The following is a 27,177-nucleotide window of genomic DNA, read 5'->3' on the forward strand; positions in this document are numbered from 1 at the left end:
GTTTTTTTTCTCTTGCAGGCCAGACCCAGGATCCAGTCAGATCAGACTGTGCTTGCAGGTTTTGAAAGCTGTCCAGAAACTGGCTCATGAATCGACAATTATGGCAAGAGAAACCTGGGAGGTTTTGTTGTTATTTCTTCTTCAGATCAATGACACTCTTCTAGCAGCTCCAACTGTGCAAGGTTCATGTTCATCTTCCATTTGGTTCAATTACTGGAAAATCTTTTGGCTCTGCTTGATGTTGGGCTGCCAGCGGGATGGCGGAACCTGTTAAAATCTCTTAGTAGCCAGCAAAGTATAATAGCTCACTCCTAATTTTGCTACATTGCTCCAAAATAAAACATTGCCAGAGAATGATTTGGAGCTGAGTTTTCCTAAGAGTAGTTTTGCAGGACAGTGACTCTGTACGGAAGCAGTTCATGGTGAACCGTTTCAGATGATGTTGTTCTTTTTTTGTTTCACTGAAACCCCCTGTGTCTTACTGTTTGGCCTGCCTACTGAAAAATAATAGTGTCAGTTTTACCTATTTCAAAAAAACACTTCACTAGATAAAGTGCAATAGAAGACTGCCTGAGATTGGTGAATTCCCAGTGTCCCTTATTGACACACAAGTGGCTGGGTTTTATCTGTTGCATTTAGTCTTTCAAAAAGGCTAATTGGCTGTAGGAAGCAATCAAGAATCACTCTTAAAAATTAGGAAAAAATAAGCTTGATCTTTATGCACCTAAAGTGAAACCTCTTTGGGGAGATACTTGATGTTTAGATGGAATACTAGCTGAAGGTGTGCTTCATTTCTGTTACAAGGTGGCATTGCTGAGAACCTGGCTGAGAAGTTAATTGGCGTGCTGTTTGAGGTGTGGTTACTCGCCTGTACGCGGTGCTTTCCAACACCCCCGTACTGGAAAACTGCCAAAGAGATGGTGGCCAACTGGCGACATCACCCTGCAGTAGTTGAGCAGTGGAGCAAGGTCATCTGTGCCCTTACGTCCAGGTAGGAGCAATCCTGTGGAAGTAAACACGGGTGTGGGGGTGATCATGGTTAGACATTTTCTCTTTGTTGTTGCTTATTTGTGGAATGCGCAGCAATCCAAAAGTGTGGAGCAATATGACGAACAATACAAAGTGACATCTTGCTGGTCTCCTGGGACTCTGTGTGTATGCCTTTGTTCTGCAAGGGAAGATCTGAGTTGGGTTGTCTCTGCTGTTGTGTAAGCTCAGCACCTCTCTGATATTTAGCACTTTGCAGTGTGTGTGTATTAGTCTCCATCACTGTGACTCTGCATCATGTGCCCTGAAGAATGACTCATGAATATTAGTGGAGCATTATGGTGTGTGTGTTTAATGGCAATCACCATCAGAATTGTTAGTTGCTTGTTATTGCTGCATGCTGCTGGGTTTGAGGTGACTCTGGGACTCTGCTTCTCCTGCCCTGTGGAGCTGAAGCCATGTTACAGCTGCCTGGTGCTTGTGCCCCAGCAGGTGGGATATGATGGGCCAGAGGCAGGCCACAGGCTCTCCTCTGCTCTAGAGAGTATGGGAGGAGAACTGTACCGAGCCTTGCTGAATATGGGAACAATCAGGATCATGAAAACATAGAATTGTTTAGGTTGGAAAAGATCATTCCCTCAGTGCTGCCAAGCCCACCACTAAACCATATCCCCAAGTGCAACATCCACACACCTTTTAAATACCTTCTGGTGACTCCACCACTGCTCTGGGTAGCCTGTGCCAGTGCCTGACAGCCTTTTCCATGGAGAAACTTTCCCTAATGCACAATCTAAATGTCCCCTGCCACAACTTGAGGCCATTTCCCTTTGTCCTGTCCCTTGTTCCCTGTGAGCAGAGCCTGACCCCTCCCCCCCCGGCTCCCCCCTCCTGTCAGGGAGTTGCAGAGCCAGAAGGTCCCCCCTGAGCCTCCTTTTCTCCAGGCTGAGCCCCCCCAGCTCCCTCAGCTGCTCCTGGTGCTCCAGCCCCTTCCCAGCTCTGTTCCCTTCCCTGGACAGACTCCAGCCCAGAACTGACCTCAGGATTTGAGGTACCTCAGCAGTGCCAGCACAGGGGACAATCACTGCCCTGATCCTGCTGACCACACTGTTGCTGGTATAAGCCAGGTACCCTTGGGGTACTTGCCCACCTGGGCACACCTGGCTCGTGTTCAGCTGCTGTTGATCAGCATCCCCAGGTCCTTTCCTGCTTGGCTGCTTTCCAGCTGCTCTGCCCCAAACCTGTAGTTCTGTGTGGGGTTGCTGTGACTGAAGGGCAGGACGTGGCACTTCACCTTGTTTAACCTCATACCGTGACCTTGACCCCTTGATCCAACCTGTCCAAATCCCTCTAGAGATCCTTCCTGCCCTCCAGCAGGTCATCTCGGTGTCACTTGCAAACTGACTGAGGGAATACTCAGATCTGTGGGCTGCAGGAGATTTTGGGCTCTAGTAGAAGGCTCTGAACAGTGAGGAGAGTTTCAGTGTCCTTAATACTGAGGTCTTTGTGATATGATGTCTTTGTGGGACAGATCTCAGCCTCTTGGAGGAAAGAACTGAATTAATTGCTGGTAAGAGGAGAGCTCCCAGCTCTCCTGAAATGTCAGTAACTTATTTCTGTGAAAGTTCAAAGATGCATTAAAATGGCTGCACTGTGAAATATTCAGTAGTATATTTTTCTACAAGGGTTTATTTTAACTCTGAAAACTTTGCTTTGAATTGCCTGTCAAAATTTGAAGTGTGGATAGATTTTTCTAGGTTATGCAGCTACTTGTTAAACCTGTGGGAAATAAAGCTGCAATACGAGTTTGGCATATTTCCCACGCTATTTCTTTAGCTATTTTTAGCTCATTAGATGGAGCGTTGCATAATGGAAAATACTTTATGATTCACTGATCTGAAAAGAACAGCCCTGTCTCAAAACATGTGTTGGTGTTCTGCACCATGCACTGTGCCTACACTTTATTTCCTACTGTTGAGTAACAGTCTTAGTTCTGTTGGTGCACAGTAATCTGCAGGGTTTCTCCAGTGTTTTAGTCTGTGTTCACTGATGTTGATTTACACCTGATACATGGAAAGTTGAGCTCCTCTGAGGCCGACTCTTAAAAGTTCAGTGGTATTTTAAGCTGCATTTTTAATACTTCAATGAAGTTCCAGCTTCAAAGAGTTAAAGTGTTTTAGTAAACAGTTCTCTGAATTAGCAATAAGCTGAGAGTAAATGTTTTAACTTAAAACCATATGGAAAATTTTATTTGGACATCTGTACACATATACAGTGTTAATTTGTGTCCCTGGCTATGATTTCATAGCAGGGTGAAACTGGAATCTTAGTTGTGTTGCCATGCCAATTGATACTACTTGTACCCCATCTAGGTTACTTTAATTATATTTTAACTGACTTGAATGTGTGGCTTACACTTTATTTCTGTTTTCAGTCATTCTTGAAAATGGCCCATATTTCAGTCAAGATTTGGTCATACTCTATGAAAAACTGATTTCTTGCAAGCTCATAAGGAGAACTAAGCAGTGCAGTGTGCTGCCAGACAGTGGTGCGGGGCATGATGGTGCATGGGATTGGGCCAGGCTCTTTTGGGTTTTTCAGAGCCAAGTAATTCCTCAGCAAAAACCTACCATAGGATGAAGCCTCTGGGCACTAAATATAGATGGACACAGTGCAGGAGAGCAGTTACTAGTACAGATGTGTGTATTTCTGGTGTTGAGGAAACTTCCCGGTGTGACCATTCCCGGAACTCCCTGGCAGTCGCACTCCCACCACCAGGGATTTACCCGCAGCACTGAAGCCCCTTTGCAGCGGCGGCTCCCGTGCCTGGCAGGTCCCGCTCGGCTCCCCGCACACCCCACTCACAGTCACACCAGGGCTCCCATGGAGAGTCTCAGGTGTCTCGTTCCACAAAGCAATTTATTCACGGCACAGTAACGCGGGAGCAGCTGGAGCTGGTACCTCCAAGGAGGGACGCCCAACAAAAGCCCCCTGGGCTTTTCTCCCCTCCCAGTCCAAGTGTGTGCAAGTCTCAGCTCTTCCTCCCCAGGCCTCAGCTTGTGCTGTGTCTCTGAGTGCCCAGGCACCCGGCTGGGCCACGGGTGCCCCTGCCCTCTGTTATGCCCAGGGGTGGCAGTTCCTCTTGCCTCAGGCTCCCTTCAGGCAGAGCTGAGTCTGCAGCTGGCACTGCGGCTGCACCCGAGCCCCTGCACCGAATGGTTGGATAACCCAGCATCGGGGTTGGACCTGGAGAAGGCCTTGTGTCCTAAAGCTCTTCTGCTTCTCTTTCCAGGCTAGGCACTGTTATAGGCTGTGATTTCAGACACTTGAGTTAATTGGCTGCAGGTTACTGTAGTGCCCAGTTCTGGGAGAAGTGGAAGATGGGAATTCAGCCCATTAGACCCTTGGTTTAGGGATCAGCCATAGACTACTTCTGTCCTCCTCTTCTCCTGCTTGTAATGACTTTATCTCTGTAAAAACTTTATGGCTTTATAAGTGACCAATGTGACGAATGGGACATTTCTTGACCCTTACAAGCAAGTTAGCTTAGGGAAGGACACAAACTGATTTCTAGGGATGCTGGGATATTCAGAAGGTTCAAGGCAAGTTTCCTCCATCCCTTTAGAGAACATCAGGATTATGTTGATCAGGGAACTGTAATTTGGTGAAGTTGGTATGAAGCAGGGGTCAGATTAGACAGCAGGAGCTGAGGGAAGGTCACTGGTGACTGTTCAGGTAGTTGCAGCGCTTCTAGAGAAAGATCTCCGTTTACCCAAGCAGTGTCCTCATGGCTCTGCATCGCTGTGAACTCTCTGTGGGTTTGCTCTTGTCTGGTCTGTAGGTCCCAGCCCCTGGCAATTGTGGTGCGTGTGTTTTGAAGAACTCCCTGATCTGTGGGTTGCAAGTCCTGTGCTGCTTGTAGGACCACACTGGGTGCTGTTCAGTGTGCTGGTGTGCAGTGTAGGTCATCAGACGGGCTGGAATTTAGACCCGTAACCTAATATGACTTACTGGTGTCATTGAACACTTGTGCTAAAGAGCTGTGAGGATAAGGGCTTAAATTCCTTCCGTTTTTAATATTTATTTATTTATTTATTTTTAACTTTTTCCGCTCTTCTTTTTTTATGTAGCATTCTGTCAGCTATGCATGTGGCTGGTAGTTGGTGACCCCTTTGGCCAAGCAATGGGAGAGCTGCCGAGGGCTGTTGTGCCTTAACAGCTCTTGGATTTGGCTGGAGCTTTAGGCAGGCTCCAAGGTATGCACCATTCAAAGCTGTAAGAGGGCTGAATGACTGTATGAAATGGGGATCTCTAGGAAAACTTGGGATATTGTGCTGTTGCCTGTGGGCTCACCTATGGGCTGCTGGTACCTGTGGGGTTCAAATGCACTGTTAAGTTTTTGAGGCGTGTGAACTGAAGGACAGGTCTGTCTGACTTGCTTTCTAGGTTGCTGCGTTTTACGTACGGACCTTCTTTTCCTCCGTTCAAAATCCCCGATGAAGACGCTGGTCTGATTCCTCTTGAAATGGATAATGAGTGCGTTGCACAAACTTGGTTTCGCTTTTTACATATGCTGAGGTAGTGTAATTACAGCCATCCATTGTTCTTGTTCTTGCATCAGCTTTATACATTTGAATGACAAATGAAACATTTCTCTGGAGATTACCAAGATTAACCACCTAAATAGAATAAAATAAAATGAGAGACTTGCGCCAGTGCCCTTCAGCAGCTCAGGGTGAGGCCCTGAGTGGGTTGTTCAACTTTGAACTCTCTGACTCTTTCAGAATGTAAACTGGTTCAGTTAATTAAAAGCTCTTTTAGCTATTTGGCATTTTGGAGGAGCTGAAAAATGAGTTCAATAGAATTTTGTTTCTCTGAGATAGCAAACAGGAAAAGCAGAACAATAGTTCTGAGAGATGTATACAACTTCTGTTTACTCTCCAGGGTGTTAAACTTAACCTACAAAAGATTATTTTTAATATGGGTGTTTCTCTTTAGTTTTTCTGAAGAAATCTACACAGTTAATCTTAACATGTTACTCTTTCTTAAATGCACGACTGAACCAACCATTTTATTTTGTTTTAAAGATTCTTGGGAATGACATTACATTAATGCTTTCAAACACTGGCATATTAAACTTTTCATATAAAACATTATTTAATAGTTAAGACTAGAAAAATGTTAGTCTGTTTAAAATCTACTTCTTAACTAACTATAAAACCTCTTTTTTTTTCATTTGTGGTACTAATGTCACAAGTACTATACTCTTCAAATTTGGAATTGCTGTTTCAGGATTTGTGTCAGTCAGGAAAAATTTTTACAGCCCAATCTCCTTCTTGTCACTGTTTGGCAATATTTAATTCACTGCTTACCTTTCCAGAATAGATTTAAAAAATGTAAGGAACTCTTAACTGGGTTCAAAAAACCTCATAAGTAATTAATATTACTACAATAGCGGGATTAGTCTATCAGGTGTATGCTCTGGTTTGTTTCATTTTAATAAAAGTATCCAGTGTGTTTGGGTAGAGTTTGAAATGAAGACAACTAAGCACTGCCAACCCAGGAAGTGATGGAGTAACTGCTAAAATGTATTGATACTGGATGCTGGTTTATGGTGTTATTTAAATGCCTTAAACTATTACATCTGCAAGTATTTTTAAAATCTTAACAGCTGTTCTTAAACTGACTAACATATATTTTTCTCTCTTTGTGTGCAGTAATCCTGTGGATTTGAGTAACCCAGCCATTATTAGCTCTACCCCCAAATTTCAGGAGCAGTTTCTGAATGTGAGTGGGATGACTCAAGAACTGAATCAGTACCCCTGCCTTAAACATCTGCCTCAAATATTCTTTCGTGCCATGCGTGGGATCAGCTGTTTAGTGGATGCATTCCTAGGTAATGCTTTTGTCTCTACCCATGGATAGCTAGGAATATTAACTTAATCCTTATTTTATTCTCCTTAAATATGTGTTCTCCATAAATACACCAATAACAATTTATCATTTGCAAGTATATTCTGGAATTGATAGGGAAGGGACCTCAGATCACTTTTAAAAAGAAATCTTTATGCACAATAGTAGTATTTGAATGCATGAAGTTGGAGATGGCCTTAGTTTCAGATGCAAAACAAGTAAATTGGAAGTCTAAAATAAAACAGGGATCTCTTTCCCAAACAAGGCTTCTTTTCTCTTTTTTCCTAATCACTAGTGCAAGTGCTATGCTTTAGCATGTTGTGAGTGCTCACCACTGTATTTCTGCAGTTTCTTTTGGCAACTGCTGTGTGCAGTGCCTGTTTTAGTAAAGTGTTGAATTTGGACTGTCATCTTCAGATCTTTGTGAGAGTTTCACTTAATTTACAATTAGTGGGTGACTAGTACTGCTGAGTAGAAAAGTTGTGTTTCTTTGTGTCTGCTGGTACATGAGAAGCTCAAATTGGACTGAAAGGTAAAGCAGATATAAGCACTGACTGGTCAGTTTTAAGTAACAGTATGGAATACCTGAAATTCAAAGCGTTATTCTTAGTATGCTTGTTGAAAGTTCTTTGGTGGAGAGATGCCATTGTAAACTCTGAAGAGCTGCCTCTCTCCAACTGCTTTTTTGCTTAAATGTGTGCAAATGTCATCTGCCAGAAGCATGAGCTGCTGTGAGACTGCAGGAGACTTGAGCAGATGCATAAATGGTTTTAGAAAACACCCTGGCTGTGGAATGAGACTGTCAGCCTGGAGAAGAGAAGGCTCCAGGGAGACCTTAGAGGTGCTTCCAGCCTAAAGGGGCTCCAAGAGAGCTGGAGAGGGACTTTGGACAAGGGCCTGGAGTGACAGGACAAGGGGAAATGGCTTCCCACAGACAGAGGGCAGGGTTAAATGGGATAATGGGAAGCAATTCTTGGCTCTGAGGGTGGTGAGGCCCTGGTACAGGTTGCCTAGAGAAGCTGTGGCTGCCCTATCCATGGAAGTGTCCAGGGCCAGGTTGGACAGAGCTTGGAGCAACCTGGGATAGTGGAAACTGTCCATGGCAGGGGTTGGACTTGATGGGCTCTAAGGTCCCGTCCAATCCAAACCATTCTATGGTTTTGTGAGTTGGACACTTCAGACTTAAGAATATGCTTAGGTGAAGCATCCAGGGGAGTAGCATCCCAGCGAATAGCCCACGTGGAGTACGGAGACTGGAGACTACCATGCATTCAGGCACAGGAGAGCTCTCAGTGAAATTAAATTCAGGCTGTAGGTTTGGATGGGAAGGTGTGCTCAGGCAGACTTTGAAGCTGCAGAAACCCCTTCAGCAAAGGCTGATGAGAGAGTTCATTGCCTTCTGTCACAGGTGCTAAAGCACGTGGTTTTTATCTTGCTCTCCCTGGTATGTACCTACACTGCTCTTCCCTACTTCATTCTTCAGACAGGGTGTGAGAGTGTTGGTACTCATTAAAATGGGCAGAAGTGGTGTTTGTCACTTCAAGTTTTGCAGAAGTTGAGTTCTGATTCTGACTGGGAGGAATAACTCTGTACACCATGAGTATTTCCCTGAAGCTGGGTAAAAACTGGTCTAACGTCCGGCTGCTGCCAGAAATATTACAGCTTGCTTGGCTTTCTTACCCTATCTCATGTACTGACTTAGTCTTTAACTGTTCAGCAGCTGATTCAGCTGAAACCCAGCAGAAAGCTGTGTGGTGGATGGGTTTCATCTTAATTTAGTGAGCTAAGGTGGCTTTAAGGGCCAGACATCTCAGAGATGTCTTAGAAAGGGTGGGGAGGTATGATTGGGAAAGAAAGGCAAAGGAGAGATGCATCTGAACTTTGGCAGGAGAGAGCTGTGAAATTGGCTTTGGCAGGTGAACCTTGCTCCTGTCCCTGCTTCTAGACTGGTTCCTCCCATGTGTCATTTCCCACAGCCTTAAGCGTGGGGTCCTTTTGTGTCTGGCTTATCTGATGTAATCACTGTTTTCATTTGCTTGTGCTTTTATTTCTGCTAACAGTAAAAAGAGAGAGGTGTTTTTCTTACTGCTGCCGTTCTGGGGGGCAGGGCCAGGCGTGGCTGTTGCCTGAGCTGTGCCGTGCCGGGTGTGAGCCCGTGGGCTGTTGCTGACAGGCTGCTGTGTTTGTGTCCCCCCAGGCATTTCCCGGCCGCGGTCGGACAGCGCGCCGCCCACGCCCGTGAACAGGCTGAGCATGCCCCAGAACACCGCCACCAACACCACCCCGCCGCACAACCGCCGGCACCGCGCCGTGACTGTGAACAAAGCCACCATGAAAACCAGCACTGTAAGACTTCCTGCTCTCTGTTGGAGTCGCTGACCCTTTGGATAGCTTCCTCAGTTAGAGGAAGGAATTTCCTTGCTTCTAGGAGCTGATCTGTTCTTCTGTTCAAATAGGTAACTACCGCACATACTTCAAAAGTGCAGCACCAACCCTCCTCTACTTCTCCACTCTCCAGCCCAAACCAGACAAGCTCTGAGCCACGGCCACTACCAGCTCCTCGCAGGCCAAAGGTTAACAGCATCTTGAACCTCTTTGGATCGTGGTTATTTGATGCAGCGTTTGTTCACTGTAAACTTCATAATGGAATAAACAGAGACAGCAGCATGACTGGTAAATATTACTGAAAAATATATGTACACTTTTTTCCTTGTTTTATTGACATTTCCTACCTGCAAGATTAACACATGCATAATAAAAAAAAAAAAGTAAAATCTGAAGTGCTCTGTTGTGGTTAACGCCTCCTGGCTGAGCCAGCACCTGCTATTAGCTGAGCAGGTTACTTTTTACTATTAAATACTCTCTTGCTCTAACAAGCATGGCACTCCTAATTATGGTAGTGGGGAAAATGTTATTAAGTGAAGGAGATCATGTGGTAGGATTCCACTTCTTAATTTGAAATCTTGAGTACCTACAAGTAATAGCAAGTTTCTGTAGTGACTCTTTCATGTTTAAAAAATTGTCAAACATCCCTCCAGTTACTGCACAAAGTGCTACTTCTTGGTTTTGGAGAGCGTTGTGAAAACAGGAATCCTTAAAATAGCAAGTGAATTTGCTGCCTTTCAGTGATGATTGCTGTGTATTTCCCCAAATGACTTGATACCTTGATTGTCTTCAGCCCTTAACTGCTAAACTTATTTTGTCTCCTGTGAGAACGGATGTTTTGAGATATCATAGCAGAATTAGTGCTCTGCTCAGAGAGACTTTTTAGCTCTCATCTTTTAGTGGTAATATTCAGAAAAGAATAATCTTTCTCCTTGCATTTTCCCTGTTCCTTGGTATTTTGAATGTCTGCTAAACTCTTCCAAGAGATCTGTTGATCAATCTATCAGGAGCTCACTGGCCTAAGAAAGATAGGGGATAGAGGTTTGTTGTAGCAAGTTGAATGTATAGTGGGACTTGACAGCACCAGTTAAACTGGTGATCTTTCTTGTTTGTTGTGTCAAATCCCTGTGTGGTTTAGGATTCTGAATCTTCTAAAAGTATTTTTAGGTATGTAGCACATAGTTTTTGAAAGTCTTCGTTGTGGATTTCTGTGACAGGAGGTTGGAGTCTCTCTGTAGAAGACCTGTGACACCTGACTAGGGAAATTGCTGAGCTTAGGAAGGAGTAAAGCATCTTTGAGGGTGTGTTCAGTTGCATATGCATTTAGTGTATTTCTGCATTTAGTTCTTTTCAGATTGATGGGATCATTTCAGTTTTGACACAACCTGTTTCTTGAGCAGTTTTAATGAAGTACTTAAACTCAGAAGGATGTCAGCTGAGATGCTGCTTATGCAACAATGCCAGCTGTAAACAGAGGTGTTGCGATGCTGGCAGAAGTACAGAGACATCCAAAATCAAAAGGATTGACTTCCTTGAAGGGGTTCCAGGGTCTTCTATTTATATTGCAGTGTCTTAAGTCACCTAACAGCAGTCAGAAAATTGTCATGTTGCCAGCCTTAGAGGGATTTAGTGGCTTTCTGGAAACTAGAGACAGCTGTTTGGAATCGATTCTGTTTCTTCTCTGTGCTCTTCTGAGCTGTCCATAGTGAGACCAGTCTGCATGTTATGTGATCTGCTGTGTATTAGCAGTGGAGTCCCACGAAACTGCGTCATGTCCTGGCTTTTCTAGCGATTTGGAAGACAGAACTAACTTACAGAAATTAGTCAAGTGCCTGCTGCCTTCCCAGGGTGTTGTTACTGCTGTGGAAGGTACTGGTCACTGGTCGCAGCAGTGCTGTAGTGGGCTGGCTGAAGGAGAGAGAACCCATACTGGCTGAAGATGGACCCATACTGCTGACACTCTGTAGGGAGGCCCCAAACTCTGATTGCCTAGTTTATCCTTTTACTCAGCCTTTGCTTGAGATGGGAAAATGCACCAAGACATATAAAAGGCCAGGCCCCTGCAGTTTCTGCTGACTTGAAGCATCAGTGTCTTTTTAATGAGGTTTAAAACCAAATTGAGAAGTTTCTGTTCTGGGAGTCTGCTCTGTGAATCCTGATACATCCAAGTGAAGTGTTTTCCTCCTCGAAGAGCGTAAGGCAGGAGATGCTGTGCTGGATGATGAGATGGGCCAGGAGGGTTCTGTACTGGGACCCCCCATTACAGAAGTGATCAAATCTGCACATTGTGCCCATCCACCTGCCTTTGCTCATGCTGCCCAGTGTAAATGTGGCTTGAAGGAGGAGGGGGACAGGGAAGGGACATTTAGGTGCCACAGTCCCTACCCTTAGGAAAGAGGTCAAACATAAACCTGATGCTTTATGGCTGTAGTTGGGCTATTCCTGTATGTCATGGTCCATCTGTTCCCCTTGTAGCCGTGATGCTTTAGCCACTAGCTGGAATATTCTTACTGTATTTGACACTGCTGTTGATAATCTTGGCATTAGCTTCAGGAAGCACTATTATTTTTGAGTGCTTCAAATATTTTATGCTTGGGAAATGTCTGCACTTACAATCAGCTTTGTCGTGTAGTGTTGTCTCCCACTGGCCCACAAGCATTATTTTTCTTTTAGTTCTGGAACTGCAGCTGTATAAGATCTCAGCAGCTTTAAAAAACCCTGCTAATTTTCTCTTTGTTTCAATGCCATGCAGTTAAGAATTCCTTCTCTGTTGGCTCTCTGATGTGGCTTCTGTGTTTCACTGCTATCTGGAGGACTGAGAACCACTTTTCAAAAGGAGTTGAACTGTTGTGTTACAGCTTGCTCCTTGGTCCTGCAGAGACCCAGTGCCCTGGGACACCTCTCGGGAATGCTGCATTTTCTAGCGTTTCTTGCTCCTCTTCTGTCGCCCTGCACATTCTCAGTGAAGATCCCTATGACCTGATTGCCATGAGCTCAGTGCAGTGCCTGGCAGGTAACCCTGTGGTCTCAAGCTCTAGTTCAGAATTTGGTTTGGTACTTTTAAACAAACCTTGATGACTCACATGGCCAAGCACATCATCCTTCTCCCATCTTGCAGCACACATCTTTTTGATGAGCTTTAGGTAGTAAAGAGCAGTTGATCAAGGCTCATGTGAGTGAGTACTCCTCCACCCTGGCTTTTTTTTTTTTTTTGTCCCAGGGCCTCATGTCTTACCTCTGGAACTCTTTAACCTCCAGAAAGGAAGTCACAAAAAATGATCGGTAGAAAAATGTCCAGCTTTTTGTAGGTCTTGAGAAGGAAAACTATCTGAATGGGTGGAAGGGTGACTGAACTTGCTCTACTTGGCCTTGCTTTGCTGAGGAGGGCTGACTATATAATCTCCAGAGGCCCCTCCAGTCTCAACTCTCCTGGTTCTGTCAGGTTAACTGCTGCCCCACTCTTGTTCAATTTTCTGTCATGTTCATAGTGAACTTCTTGTACCAACCCTGACTTGATTCAGGAGAGACATAAGTGTTCCACATTTGTGGTTTAGTCTGTCTCTCTTCGGGAAGAGAGAATTGTTCTCTCTCACAAGATTAGCTGGAGGTCATCTGTATATGGCTGAGTGCTTGTGGAGGTTATCACCTGGAAAGCAGTTGTCCTGTTTGCTCTTTCAAGATCCTTCAAGGTAGTCCTGTGTCATTGTTTGGATTCTGAAGCAGGGTGATGATTTTGCCATCATTGGCGTGATGCTTTTGGGCCTTGACTGACCTTATCAGGTTTTGGTTTCTGCACCCAGACCTTTATGGCTTTATGGTGGGCAGCTGATAAACATCACTGTGTTGTTGTGAGAGAGTAAAAATGACCTGCTGAAAAATGTGTAGGTGGTTTGAAAGCAGCTGAATCCTGATTGCATAGTCTTTAGAATAAGATGGGTGGATGGTATTTATGTAGCTGATACTGTGGGTTGAATGATCCCTGTGATAGAAAACACCTTCATAAGAAATTTGCTAGGGAGCTTGTATGAGGTTGACCCTGAGAATGATCTCTGGGGTGTGTGTACCTGCACCAAGTGCAGCTCCAGTGGCAGGATGTGTTTCAGACCATCTTGGCCATATGGTGTGTGCTGTTGCTGTCCTCAGCCTTTGAGTACACTCACAAGTACCTTGTGCCAGCATTTCAGCAACTGAATCTTCCAGTCTGATGGGCTCGTTCTTAGTCCTTGTCCCTAAAGCGGTTGGTCACAGCCTGGCAGCTCTGTGGTTTATGGCAGCTGAAGGAGACACCTTGCTGGGTTGCTGGTGTCACCCAGGTGCTGTTGGCAGTGGGGGAGTCTTGGGGTGTACCCTCATCTCCTCTGGCCCTCCTGTCATTAATGTCCCAGAGAATGTTTCTGGGGTTCCAGGAGCAAACTCCAAGCAGCCCTGACTGGAGACATCTGGAGTGCTGCTGAGGGGCTTGGTGGTGGGTGTTGGTCTGACCACTCTTACCAGGTGGTGCCTGGTACCTGGCAGCTGGAGTCCTTCCTCTCTTCTTTCTCTGGACATTGAATAAGATGTTGGTGTTTCTGGGAGCGTTCTACCTTTTGTTTCTGCTTTGGAAGGTTGTTGGTGGAGCTGGGGTCAGGAGAGGCATGCTCGGGTATTTTGGTTGTTAGCGGCTTGGCTTAGGGCAGTGGGAGCTGTAACACTGTCACGATCTTGTGGTTTGGAAGCAGCAGTACTGCTGTGAGGAGACTGCAGGTAAGTACTGTCCCCCTGCAAGATATACCCCAAGTCACAGGAGCCCTAGGATAGCCTTGTGTATGCTCCATGTGCAGTGTGACACGGGGACAGGTCTGTGAGCTGGGAAGGGTTAATACAGCCTTTTAAAGAATGGATGTACATAGATATGAACAACTCTAAATCTTAGTAGTATTTTGTAACTTTTTGTTCATTGTTTTGCATGGTACTTTCAAAACCATAATTTTGGACCTGAATGCCAATTTCCTATGTGTTTAACGAGCTTGCTATATCATAAAGCTTTTAATCTATTTTTTAAAAAAGCTAAAAGCTTCTTAACTTATATTACAATTTCACCATCTTAAAAGTATTTTATAACTACTGCTGTCCTTTGATTTGTTTCCATTTTATTTCTATTATCTTGCAGCATCTTTTATCCAAATTCTTCTTTCTTATAAATCTTGTAAGTAGGAACCAGTAGCTTTTCCTTAATTGCTGTCATGCTTTTCTTTTTCCATAATCCCATATTTTATTTGTAAATTCATGCTCATCGTCTCTTGTAGCTTTTGCACTTTTACTTGAAAAAGACAAGTAATTTTTTTTTGTGTGTGTTTTTCAATGGGGAGGATTGTTGGCAAAAGCAAATTAATCTGCCTGAATCAGTCCCATCTTTTCTGTACTTTAGTCTGTGATCATGTCATGAATTTCAGGACTTTGCACTAACCATGTTTTTTTTACTTAAAGCTTATTTTACAGACCTAGTGTTTGATTTGTATGCATTGTGCATGTAGTGTTTTTTTCCAACTACAGTATATTGCTGGATAGCTTATTTAGGACAAAAAAATGGCTCATGGGAAGATGCATAAAGATTTGTGATTATTTGCTACTTACGTCATGAAAATTTGCAAGGTAACCATAGGTTAAATGCCGAATTTGAGGACAAAAATTCAGAGTAGACACTTGTCATTAAGACATTTCCTTTAAAAAATAAAACAAAAAAACCACTATCTGTAAATTATCAGGTATTCCAACTGCCAAAGTGTTAACACGCCTTTGTTTGCAAGGCTGACCGTGAACCTGCTGTTCCCCCAGTGTCCCAGAGCTGAGACAGAGGAAGTTCTCTTATGCCAGTGGAAATACATTGGTGTGATTCTGTCAGGAGCACACATTGTCTGCTCTTTGCTTTTGTAGTTATAGAGATTTTGGAAATCCGTAGAGTCTTAGCTAAAAATAAGAAGGCACTCTTTCTGACATTAGTAATCCTAGAGTGAAGTCATACAAGGAAAAGACAAAAAAAATTAAAAAAAAAAAATCCCATTGAGTGCAATATATGTTTTGTTTTGGCTGCCATCCTGGAAGAAAGGATGGAGCCTGCAGAGCAAGTGGTCTTGTATCCACATGACACTGTATGAAAGGGGGACCCAAAATCTCTGTAGGAAGACCTGGTTTGGGGTGGATTGGCAGAACTGGCCTGCGGGAGTGAGCACAGAGCTGGCAGAGCCGTGTCCCCGTTAGGTCACAGGGGCTCCTGAGGGGCTGCTGTGGGACAGGGGCAGGAGTGGGCCAGCCCCTGTAGCTGCTGTCTGGGGCCTCTCGTAACCTCACACTTGGCACTTTCAGTGGCCATGTGAGGAGGGGGACACCGAATTAGGAGAGTGGGTTCTACAACCTTCCTTTTCTCTTGTGGGTCCTTAGAATTTTTGGGTTGATGTTCAGAGCAGCATGAGATGAGTTGGCCAGCTGGAAATTAAGCACTTCCTTGGAGGTCATAGTAATGGCACCATCTAAATTTTGGGGATTTTTTTTCAAGGCAGGAAGGCAAGGTGGCACTTCATTGTTGTGGGGACAAGAACTAGGTGAGGGAGATCCTTGTCCTCCAGAGAGGGTAGGAAGCTAATACTGGATATAATCTTACTCTTCCCAGCAGAAAGGAAGGGGCAGTCTCCAGCATATGAAGGTCAGTTGTTGTCATCCTTACAGAGCAAAAAAGTTAGTTACACCCAAAAATGCTTCCTGAACAGAGGCGCTGGCTCAAATACAGTGAACTAACAGCTTCATGTTAACTACTAAATTGGACGTGATCTTTGTGTCCCGGATCCCATGAGCCTGTTCTGTACATTGGCACACACAGTGAAATGCTGTTTTTTCTCTTCCCAGCTATAGCGACCCAAGCTAGTGTGGAGTTCCGCCGGAAAGGATCCCAAATGTCCACAGACACTATGGCTTCCAACCCCATGTTTGATGCGAGTGAATTCCCAGACAACTATGAAGCAGGAAGGGCAGAGGCGTGCGGGACACTGTGTAGGATATTTTGTAGCAAGAAGACTGGGGAGGAAATATTACCAGCTTACCTATCCCGGTACTAACCTACCTTCCAGTTGCTTTATTGGTGTGACTTCGTGGTGCAGATTAATTCCCAGAAAACAGCATTCTGCTGCTGTCCAAATCCCGTGGTGCCAGTTCAAAACCACCAGGTTGGCCTTCAGAGGCTGGAGGTGCTATCCCTGGCTAACCCCTGTGCTGGTCTCCTCTTGCATTCTCATGATGCTGATTTTCATTGGGTTTTCTTCAAGTTCCAGTTGAAGGGGAGTCTCTTAAAGTGTGCCTCCAGCTGGAAGGAACATTTTCTTTGGCACTTTCTTGCCTCTTGTATTTTTATTTTTGTTTAATCTGTCACTGAATATTGTTCAGATGGAAAAAGCGTGCAGACATGAGACTTTGTACACTTTATTAGACCACAGAGGGTCTTGTGTTGTCAAATACCACAACACTGGGTTTGGTTTTTTGTGGTTGCTTATTTATCACCCTTCGAATATTGAAATGCGGGAATTATTTGAAACAGTTGTGTTTGAACTGCCTCTGTGTTCAGTTTTGTTTCTAATAAAATAAGGCAGTCTTGCCTATCGTAGTATACCTTCTTCCCAAATTTTTAGTAAGTAAAATAGCAAAGGCTAAGGCAGAGAGTCAATTTTAAATCATGATTCTCTCAAACTGTTCGTGTATATTTTTCCCAGATGGCATCAAAACCTCCCAGAAGACTGAACAATTTTATATCTTGAATGTTGTAGTATTTTCCTTATAGATAGTTCATGTTTCTCTTGCCTGGTCAGTGGGACTCCTCTGGGTCTGAAAGCCTTCTGAAAAAACTAAGGAGGTATAAGTATTCTGTAGCCAGAAGCTGCAAAAGAAGCTGCCTCGGAATGGTGGGCAGAGAGTTCCTGCTCCTGCTTTTTCATTTGAACCAGTTATGTTGGTTATGTTTGGTCTCATTTTGCAGATTGCTGTCCTGGCATCCTGTCCCTTGTCCTGTCCACCACTTCCCCTGAGATTTCTCAGTATTTTTCTCATGTTAAAATCAAGGTTCCACTCCCACCCTTACATGGGGAGGGAGTAGTGGGGAGCAGGTGATCCAGCACTGTTGGTAATCAGCTGGGTTTATTAGCACAGCTCCCAGGCTGGGTGTTGCACCAGGTTAGTGATTTCAGTAAAACTGTGCTGCCTGGCTTTTCACATGAAATACCTGTGATCTGGGAAGGTCTTGTTAAGCTGGTCAGGTGTGTTTACCCATGCCAAAGTAATGTGGGGGGATGCTCATATCAATATTTCTTAGCTCTGGTTCTGAAACTTACTATATTTTATGTAGACAAGATCAAATAGTGGCTGCACATTCTTGTTCATGTGGGATTCTGATGGTTTTTATATGCAAATAATTTAATTTTATCTTTCTTTGTCAGATTTTACATGCTTTTAATTCAGGGTTTGCAGATAGCAGATTTCGTTTGCCACCCCGTTCTTGCCAGTGTTATTCTAAACTCCCCTCCTCTGTTCTGCTGTGACCTGAAAGGAATCGATGTCGTGGTTCCCTACTTCATTTCGGCTCTTGAAACTATTTTACCTGACAGGTAAATTGCTGTTTCCATATAAACATCATCAGATGTTGGGAGGTGTTTGTCTTCTGTCGTTCCTGAGTAGTTTCACCGAAGGAATTCTGCCACGTGGGGCTCACAGTGCGTGTGTATTTGATGGTGATAATAGCAGCACTGTGTAAGCTCAAATTTTCAATTTTGAGGCAGTTTTCTTTAAAGCAATAATAATGCTTTCTTTAAATGTAATATGTGAGTTGGTAGCTGCATATTCATGGATGGAAAGAAGTACCTTTATGAATAGGGAAAAGGAGTGATTTAGCTCAAATATATTGAAAACCTACTGATTTTAAACTTTCACAAGATATTCATTAGTGGCTGTTGCTACAGTGAATTCAATAAGTGAGTAATGTACAACATTAAATGGAAAAATTGATAATTTAAACTGATGAAATTGGAGTAGGTTCTTAAACCAGAAGATATAACCTCACTTGTCAGAGCTTTATATATTTCTGGATGTTTTGCTAAGTAAAGCACTTAGTAGTACTCTCTGAATGCCCTTTTCAATGCATGTGTTATGTCTTGGTACTGCATTTTGTTTTGAAGTTATGCATAAAATATTATTTATCTGCTGGGCTTAAATCTGAGCCAATGCTTCTTTTGGATAGGTCTTAGAAAGAAACAGCTACATTGCATACTGCAAATTACTTAAGACCATTGGGTGGCTGTATATTTAATTTTAACTTAATTAAATTTGGCTCCAGATTCCTGTGAAAAGTTGATTAACTGTGTGATGCTTTGATTTGCAGAGAACTCTCAAAGTTTAAAATCTATGTAAACCCCACAGAGCTAAGAAGAGCTTCTATTAATATCTTGCTGTCTCTGTTGCCTCTTCCTCATCATTTTGGAACAATAAAGTCTGAGGTAGTAAACTTATCACTTTATTTGCATTTCCGTTTTATTTTCCCTGTTGTTTTGGAGTGGGATTTGATGGTTTGTGGGTTGTATTGGGTGTTCTCTTTGGCACTGAAACACTTACAGCGACCGAGGGAACAGTAAGACCATATTACAGGTTGTCAGTAGCAATGGGTGCTGTGGATGTTGACTTGTGAAACAACACCCCGCTGACGTGATCTTTAGTTGATACTGAAATAAGTGTGTTTTTCCTTCAGGTTGTCCTGGAAGGGAAATTCAGCAATGATGACAGCTCAACATATGATAAACCAGTAACATTCCTGTCCTTGAAGCTGAGGCTTGTGAATATACTTATAGGAGCTTTGCAAACAGAAACAGATCCCAACAACACTCAAATGATACTAGGTTATTTCAACTTTTTTATTTATTGACTGTGTTGTAGAAGTGTCTGTCTTAGTCTGTCCTGGGATAACATGGGTTATTAGTAATGTATTGCTTTGCAAGAAGAAGGTTTAAATTCCTGGCAGGTTGTCATATTGTAATCTCCCTCATACTATGAAAATGTCTTAAAAAGCCTCATGTTTTTGTTAATCTCTTTCTTTTTACAGATGTGGAGTAGTACTTGAAAAGTAGAGGGGAAAGTAAAACACATCTTAGCATAAAAAGTCAGTCATAACTAGGAATGGAAATAGGAAAAAATGTCATTTTAATTTTGGGAAGGATTCACAACTAATGGATTACAAGGAAAACCTTAGTTTTTGGCATAGTTAAGCCTAGAAACAAATTGAAGTACCAGAGACTGATAGTCCAGCTCTGGCAAAATACAGATGACATTTGTTTAGCAGTGTGTAAATCCTCAGGCAAAAGCCAAAGTTTTGAATAGAGTCTGGAGATGCACTGTGCACAGTTTGGCAACAAACTGTTCTGTGAGGTAAAGAGTGGATTAACATTATGCTGAATACTCAGAAAGGAAGTAGAAGATAAAAATGTGGATAGTGCATAATCTATCAAACATTTTCAGACAAGTGAAAAGGTACTCGCCTATTCTCCCCCAGTTTTCTCTTTCAACATGATGTCCTTACGACTTCCCTATTGTCTGTATAAAAAGGCAACAGTGTGCCTTGTTCTGGGAGGCAGAGACTCTAGCTGGTTAACAGGGGAGAGCAAGGAAATGAGGCGAGCAATTAAGGGAAAGGAAAGAAACACAGTCTGCAAAGACTTTTGGAAGGTTACCTTACAGGAGTTGAAACAGTTTCTTTTCTAGCAGAAGACTAGAGTGGAGTAATTTGAAAGAATGATTTGCAACCAGTGCTGGTGAAGGGGTGAGGATACTCCTGTTTGCAAGTGAGACCCTCAGAGCATCGGTGCTCGGAGGGTTGCCCCACCTCCAGCACCACGTCTGGCACCACAGGGCGATGCTCTGTTAGACCCAGCCATGCAGTCCTGTGCCCTTCACATCCAGTTGGTTTGCAGCCAGCTGGGTAGGTGCTCTGCCTTGAATGGGATTTTTGCTATTATTATTCCCATGCTAGTCCATCACAGTTCATCTCCCCTGTATTCCTCTTCTGAAACTCCTGTTTCCATATATGAAGTTATTTCCTGCTGGCTTTAGCTGGAGGGGATTCATGAACCTCCATTTTAGCAAGAAATTCTCACATGTTCACCAACTTCTCAACAAAAACACTGTTTCCAGCTGCCACTAAATGTTTGACAGCAAGTGGTGCATTTCATAGAATCACAGAATGGTTTGGGCTGGAAAGGACCTTAAAGACCATCTTGTTCCACCCCCTGCCGTGGGCAGAGACACCTTCCACTATCCCAGGTTGCTCCAAGCCCTGTCCAACCTGGCCTTGGACACTTCCATGGATAGGGCAGCCACAGTGTCTCTGGGCAGCCTGTGTCAGGGCCTCCCCACCCTCACAGGGAAGAATTCCTTCCAAGTATCCCATCTAACTCTGCCCTCTGGCAGTGGGAAGCCATTGCCCCTTGTCCTGGCATTTCCCTTCATAGAGCAAGTGGTGTCTTCCTAAATGTTCATTGCTGGGTGAGACAGGGAAGAGAGGCAGAAAATTAAAGCTGGTGCTACCAGATGTGTCAGTGTCAACCTGTTTCAGGTCCATGTCCTTACTCCTTCTTTCCTCATCATCTGGAGGTGATGCTGCCAAACAGATACAGGCTGTTCACCCTATTTTACCTAAAACAGATCAGCAGTTTTAATTTAAATGTGTTACACTTATATCTTTCCCAAGGTTGAAGAGAAAACTCCCTCCTTGCTCGTTTAGATGCAGTGGGGTTGGTGACCCCTGCACTTAAGAGCTTCAGCTTTTTGAATACAGTATTTTGGTCACTGTTGGAAAACATAGCATGGAAAGTGAGAGGCTGGGGAAGACTTCCAGGTAGAGGAAATTTCAGTGTATGCCATCTCAGATTATGAACTGGCCTTCTGATACATATCCTTAAATTTCACTGGAGTTTTTAAATGAGCACAATCTGATGGGAGACAAGGAACCATTCCAGCCCTTCTGTGAAGCCAGAATCCTTCCAAACTGAGGAATTTGACAGACCTATCACAGAATACTTGGGGTCCAAGGGACCTTTGAAGATCATCCAGTGCAACCCTCCCACCAAGGCAGGGTCACCTAGAGCAGGTTACACAGGAACACATCCAGGTGGGTTTTGAATGTCCCTAAAGAGGGAGACTCTGTGTTCTCCCTTGGCACCTGTTCCAGGGCTCTGCCACCCTCTGTGGAAAATTCTTCCTCATGTTGAGCTGGAACTTCTTGTGGTTTCCTTTATGGCCATTATTCCTTGTCCTGCCACTGAACAGAATCTGGCACCATCCTCTTGACATATTTATTTTTATATCTTGAGATATATGTATGTATTGATGAGATCCCCTCTCAGTCTTTTCTAGACTGTGTTCAAAGCATTTTTAAAATAGCTGAAAGCAGCTTCCATCTGCTTCAAATGGCTAAGCCTGAATCAAATCCTGTGTTTTAATAAGAGATTTTATAAAACAGGGTGGCTATCTTGTATGCTAGACCTTCTGTGCTTCTTTGTAAATTTTAGCAGTGAATGTTCTACTGCAGTCTGTAGTTACCTTCTGATATCTGGTTCTGCAGGTGCAATGTTAAATATTGTTCAGGATTCAGCACTGTTAGAAGCCATTGGCTGTCAGATGGAAACGGTGAGTTTTCTTTGTTTATTAAGTTACCTCTTCAGAAAGAATGCATTCCTCACTTTACCTGCTACTGAAAGCAGCTCAGGTAGCATCTTGAGGTTTGATCATCTTTTGTATCTAAGAGCACCCACTGGCATAAGGAACTCTAATCAGAAAAAGCTCCTGTAAACTGCCTTTCCCTTTGCAGAACGGTGGTGAAAACAACCTGTTCAAAAGCCACAGTCGCACCAACAGTGGCATCAGCACCGCGAGTGGTGGCAGCACAGAGCCCACGACGCCCGACAGCGAGCGGCCAGCACAGGCCCTGCTGAGGGACTATGGTAAGGACAGCTCTTTGGAAAACCCTGTCACTGTATGCCAGGATGATGCTGCCTGGGTTTTTCTGTTCCAGTTCTGGCTAATCCATTAATGTGCCCGGGTGTGAACCCAGGTGGACAGTCCATCTGCGTGTTGCCGATTTGTGCTCTCGTGCCCTTCCGGTGGTTGTTTTAATCCTACTAAAGGACTCTTAACATTTTCAAAATAAGAATGTAAAAGCTTATGGAAAACGTGTTTGCAAACTGCTTTATTTTAACTTATGTTTTCAAGACACTTAGTTTTTGTCAACAATAATGGGATAAATGTACACCAAGTGTAAATTAATCTCTTCGTTCATTTTGGTGTCGTTCCAAATGCTCACCTGACCTCTGCAGCACCTTTTCTTAAACCACATTTAAAGGACTCTGGTTTTTGTAAAGCAAGTAAGCAGAATGCTTGTGATGTCTCATTTGTTATAACAAGAGAATTTAATAATTAACTTCAGTTTGCTATGTCTTGTACTGTACATTTTTGATTCTTTGTAGAAAAATCTATTTTGTTCTAACTCTGTGTATGGTAAGCTGGCTGAATGTCAAGATCCTGCAATTTCGTTTGCACTTTTGTCTTCATCAGTTTAATTGATGTCAGCCAAGTAAATGTGAGAACAAGTCACCTTTTTATTATACTGTAGCCTTGGTTGACAACTCTGTCCTCACCAACCAAAAATGTTTGGTGGTGGTTTTTTTTATCTAGTTTTCTAAACAGCAAGAGAAGGGAGATTAGCAGGAAAGGCTTCAGTATATTTTTGGGATTCATATAAACATGTTGGTGCTTTCCCTACAGGATTTGCTTGTTGGAAATTATCAAATTGCTAATTTTCAGCACACCATTTGAATTGTTCAGTGGGTGTTTTCACTGACAAGTGCTTGTAAAAATATTCATTTGTGAGATTAAAAAAATCTTCTAAATATTTGACTTACTGAGTCTTCAAACTATGACATAACTTGAAATATATTTTGTAGCATATGCCTTTTATTGGATTTTTTAAATTTCCGGTGCACAGAAGGTAAGGTTGTGAGGAATTTATGAAAAGAATTTGTGTTTCCACTGGATGCTTCAAACAAGAGAAAACTGAAGACAAGATGGTCTATTGTAACTGTTTAGCCATAGCAGACTCTTGAATCTGCTGCTGGTGTAACACTGGACATAGCTCTGGAGTGGTTAATATGCTAATTTAAGTTTTGGGAAGGATGTACCTTAGCTGTCATAGTTCTCGTGTCTCTTTATAAGTAGTCATTGAGCAATTTTTTTGTTTCTGACATTAATTTACATACTTTGGTTTTAACAAATACATGTAGTATTTATGTTTCTAATATTTTGAAGTGAGAACAACTGATACTTAAAACATTTTCTATTTTTAATTTTGAGCTAAAGGTTCAAGGGAGCGAAAGGTTACAAAAAAATTGTCTTTCTCCAGCACTGATTCTTTCATTATCCACATCTCTTGAACCTAGTGCAGCTTTTGATTAACACTAGGTAAGGAAGGAATGGGTAACTTCTGACACAGATATCTAAAATTACATGTGCTCTATTAGTTCATCAATACAATTACTAATGTTTAATATACATTACCAATGCCTAAATTTTTCTGAGACTACAAGACATGACAGCAATTTAAGTACAATAGCAAAACCTGAAGCTGACTGTTCTGCTGCTGAAGTGCAGCAGAGCACTGGGATTATCCAAAATGCCTTAAGAAAAAAATTAAATGGAGCTAGCTAGTCTGAATGGGTTTGTATAATGCCTGGAGTGTACAGGAGGGAGTTAGCCTATGCAAAAGTCACCAAATTTTTAGATTCTTGGTTGGGTATGATTTATTTTATGTCTGTATTGTGGCTGCTTTGCCTTGTGCCTGTGCTTTGCTTATTGTCACTAATGCTTAGTTATTTTCCCTCCCTGTGGTGTGGTTTTGGGGTTATATCCTAGCTCTTCATACAGATACAGCTGCTGGACTGCTGATACGCAGCATCCACCTGGTAACCCAAAGGCTCAACTCCCAGTGGAGGCAGGACATGAGTATCTCTCTGGCTGCCCTGGAGCTGCTCTCTGGACTGGCAAAGGTGAGAGGTGCAGTTTGGTGTGCTCTGGCCCCTTCTCACAGGGTGGTTTTAGTCCTGTTTGGGTGAAAGTCATGGCATCAAACAGATTTGTGTCTGAGTTTGTCAGCAAATGTTCTGTTTGGGCACCAGAAAAATCAGCATTGTAGGTCATTTTCTCCCAGTTGAAATGCACTGTGGCTCAAAGGACATGTACCCTGGGGGTGTCTCTTGGCTGAAACTGCTGCTCAGGGTGGCCTGTTCAGATACACTGCTCTGCTGCATGATTCTGGCAGGTTTTGTTGAGCTGGCTGGCTGGCTCCTAACCTTTCTCATGGATTCCCACTTGTGTCTGGCTTTGGTTTTTGTTTTGCTTTTTTATTCTACGCAATCTGCCATATTAGGTTGCATAGTTGAGGAAGAACTTGCCACTACATTGGCAGTGTCAGTGCAGGGGCCTGGGCCATCAGTTTTCAACCTTCCTGTAAGCCATTTGATGTAACTTTGCTTGGATGGGGGTGTGGTATGTCCATTCCCTCTGCAACCCCACTGGGAAACGAGGTTTTGGTGATGTTAGTTGGCAGATGGCAAATATGCCAGGGAATTAAACAACTTTACTGCCCTTTTTGTATTGTACCTGCTTTTCCCTTTCTTCATCATTCTGGAAATAGTTTTTAGAGCTTGAAGAAAGATGTCATATTTCTAATATGGAGGTGCCATCTTCTTCAAAGCTTTGTCTGCACACAGTTGCTTAATTCAACATAAATAACAACTAAAGCTACTAGATGGGGACAGGAGGAGAACTGTTGAGAAGCAAAAATGCCCTTTTCTGCCTGAGGGCTCTTGTCCCCAAGCTGGACTTCATGACCTTTGTTAAGCGAAAGTCTAGTGTACTTACAGCAGCCACGATAACCTGGCATGACAATTCAGCTTTTCCTGTCATATTTCCACAGGAACTCAACAGATCTCCTTGAAATATGTGTCTCAGGCAGTTTTTATAGTGTGAAGTCAGCACTGAGCTGTGTTGGACTGAGTGCTTATTTATTATTGCAGCAGCATGAGCTGAAGAATGTATTTGAAAGTGTTTGCGATGAATTAATGTATATTATGGGGTCTTAAAGAGTGTCATACAGAACCAGGGGTTTCTTGGTGGTTTAGCCAAGTTTTCTTTCTTTTTTTTTTTCCTTCTTGCAATGGTATGGGAATGTGGAAATATATTATCTTTTCAAATGCCTCCCTGGTTAATATTAAATATTATATTTAATAATTCTGATGCAACTGAAATAATTCTTCCCTGGGATCTTTTTCCCCTTCATAACAAAGTGGGTAGAAAGAAATCACCTCTTCGTGCAGAACTGCAGCAAGGAACCTGTTCTGTTTGTGCCTCTGGAGGTGACAAGTCCCAAAGCCCTTCTCAGGAAGGGGCTGCCCTGGCTTATATCTGTTCAGCTCTGGGTTATCAGTGGGACTTGGGAAAGTCAAAAATGCTACTTCCTGCAAGATTCATGAACCTGCCTTTCATAAGCTCATCTTGAGGACACTGCCATAGATCTTGGGCTTCTGAAGGAGACACTGCCTTAATCCCGGGGCTCTGAATTGTCACTCCCATTTGTGGAGTACGTCTGCCTGGCTCCAGTGCTGTCACCAGCAAGCCCATCCACCTTCCTGCCTGGATAAAAGTGCACCTGAATGAGTAAAGCTCTACAAGGCATAGTCAGATGCTACAGAGTAGGAAAAATCCAGCGGTTCCTGTGCTGAGTCACAGTTCTTTAGCTGTATAATGCACACCCTCATGACTGTGCCTGGCTGTTTCCTGACCCTCTGGTCTGGAGCCTTCCTCCCTGCAGCAGCCCTGAGCTGGGAGAGAAGCAGAGGGGTGTTGGCAGTGAGTTTTGGGGAATGGGTTATGGGTTTTTTGTCAGCCTGCTTCTCTGAGAGTGGCTTTCCTGTCCCTTTTTCTATTGGTGAAAGTTACTCTGCTGAGAGTATGTCTAGGGGAAAGTTATCTGAGCAGAATGAAGCCCTTTGGGAAGGGAGACTCCCACTCAAGAGAGACTTGAGTGGGTTCTTAGAGATACCGAATGGGTTGCCAGAGCTGAAGAAGTGGCATTTGCTGAAAGTAAATTTCCAATACTGCAAATTCAGCTTGCATTTGATTTCTTATCAAACCATGTTGGTACCACTCTTGCTCTTGAAAACCAAGCCACGCAATGTGGTAGCACCTCAGTGCAGCATTTCTTTCCACTTAAATAATTTTGCCCACAATTTTAAGCTGTAATCATAAAAGACCTCAACTGCTTATTCCCGTTTCTTAAAACTGCATTTCAAAATGCACTTCTTTCTTCCCTGGAAGATTTCTGTGGAGGAACTCTCACGCTGTCCTCCTTGCTTGGCCAGGTGAAGGTGGTGGTGGACCCCTGCGATCGGAAGCGGGCGATCAGCTCCGTGTGCAGCTACATCGTGTACCAGTGCAGCCGCCCCGCCCCGCTGCACTCCCGGGACCTGCACTCCATGATCGTGGCAGCGTTCCAGTGCCTCTGCGTGTGGCTCACGGAGCACCCCGACATGCTGGATGAGAAGGTCAGAGTCTCTGCTGCACAGATTTTGAGCACTGCAGTTGTGATCCTTTCGTGCCCAAGCTGTTGGTTTCCTTTAAAATATATATATTTTAAAAATATACTTAAAAATATATATATTTTTAAAATGTACTAAAATATATATATTTTTTAAAAATATACTAAAAATAAATATATATTTTAAAAATATACTAAAAAGAGATATATTTTTAAAATATACTAAAAAATAGTTATATTTTAAAAAT

At 43.2% G+C, this 27,177-nt stretch overlaps 1 protein-coding gene across 4 annotated transcripts in view; it reads left to right on the plus strand.

The window, feature by feature from the left end:
* Positions 1-27,177, plus strand: part of RALGAPB (Ral GTPase activating protein non-catalytic subunit beta) — a 63,846-nt gene that overhangs the window by 11,576 nt on the left and 25,093 nt on the right. The window contains exons 4-18 of one of the 4 annotated variants that reach the window (XM_064674400.1): positions 19-182; positions 805-991; positions 5,431-5,562; positions 6,702-6,880; positions 9,095-9,243; positions 9,354-9,570; positions 14,432-14,467; positions 16,162-16,363; positions 17,739-17,906; positions 18,677-18,791; positions 19,040-19,187; positions 21,905-21,969; positions 22,151-22,283; positions 24,247-24,380; positions 26,754-26,936. In XM_064674400.1, coding sequence (XP_064530470.1) covers positions 19-182; positions 805-991; positions 5,431-5,562; positions 6,702-6,880; positions 9,095-9,243; positions 9,354-9,570; positions 14,432-14,467; positions 16,162-16,363; positions 17,739-17,906; positions 18,677-18,791; positions 19,040-19,187; positions 21,905-21,969; positions 22,151-22,283; positions 24,247-24,380; positions 26,754-26,936 — 2,212 coding nt within the window. The remainder of the gene's footprint in view (positions 1-18; positions 183-804; positions 992-5,430; positions 5,563-6,701; positions 6,881-9,094; positions 9,244-9,353; positions 9,571-14,431; positions 14,468-16,161; positions 16,364-17,738; positions 17,907-18,676; positions 18,792-19,039; positions 19,188-21,904; positions 21,970-22,150; positions 22,284-24,246; positions 24,381-26,753; positions 26,937-27,177) is intronic. The other 3 variants (XM_064674401.1, XM_064674403.1, XM_064674404.1) reach the window with 3 other exon arrangements.

Source organism: Pseudopipra pipra, chromosome 17 (assembly GCF_036250125.1).
Source record: "Pseudopipra pipra isolate bDixPip1 chromosome 17, bDixPip1.hap1, whole genome shotgun sequence".
NCBI lineage: Eukaryota > Metazoa > Chordata > Aves > Passeriformes > Pipridae > Pseudopipra > Pseudopipra pipra.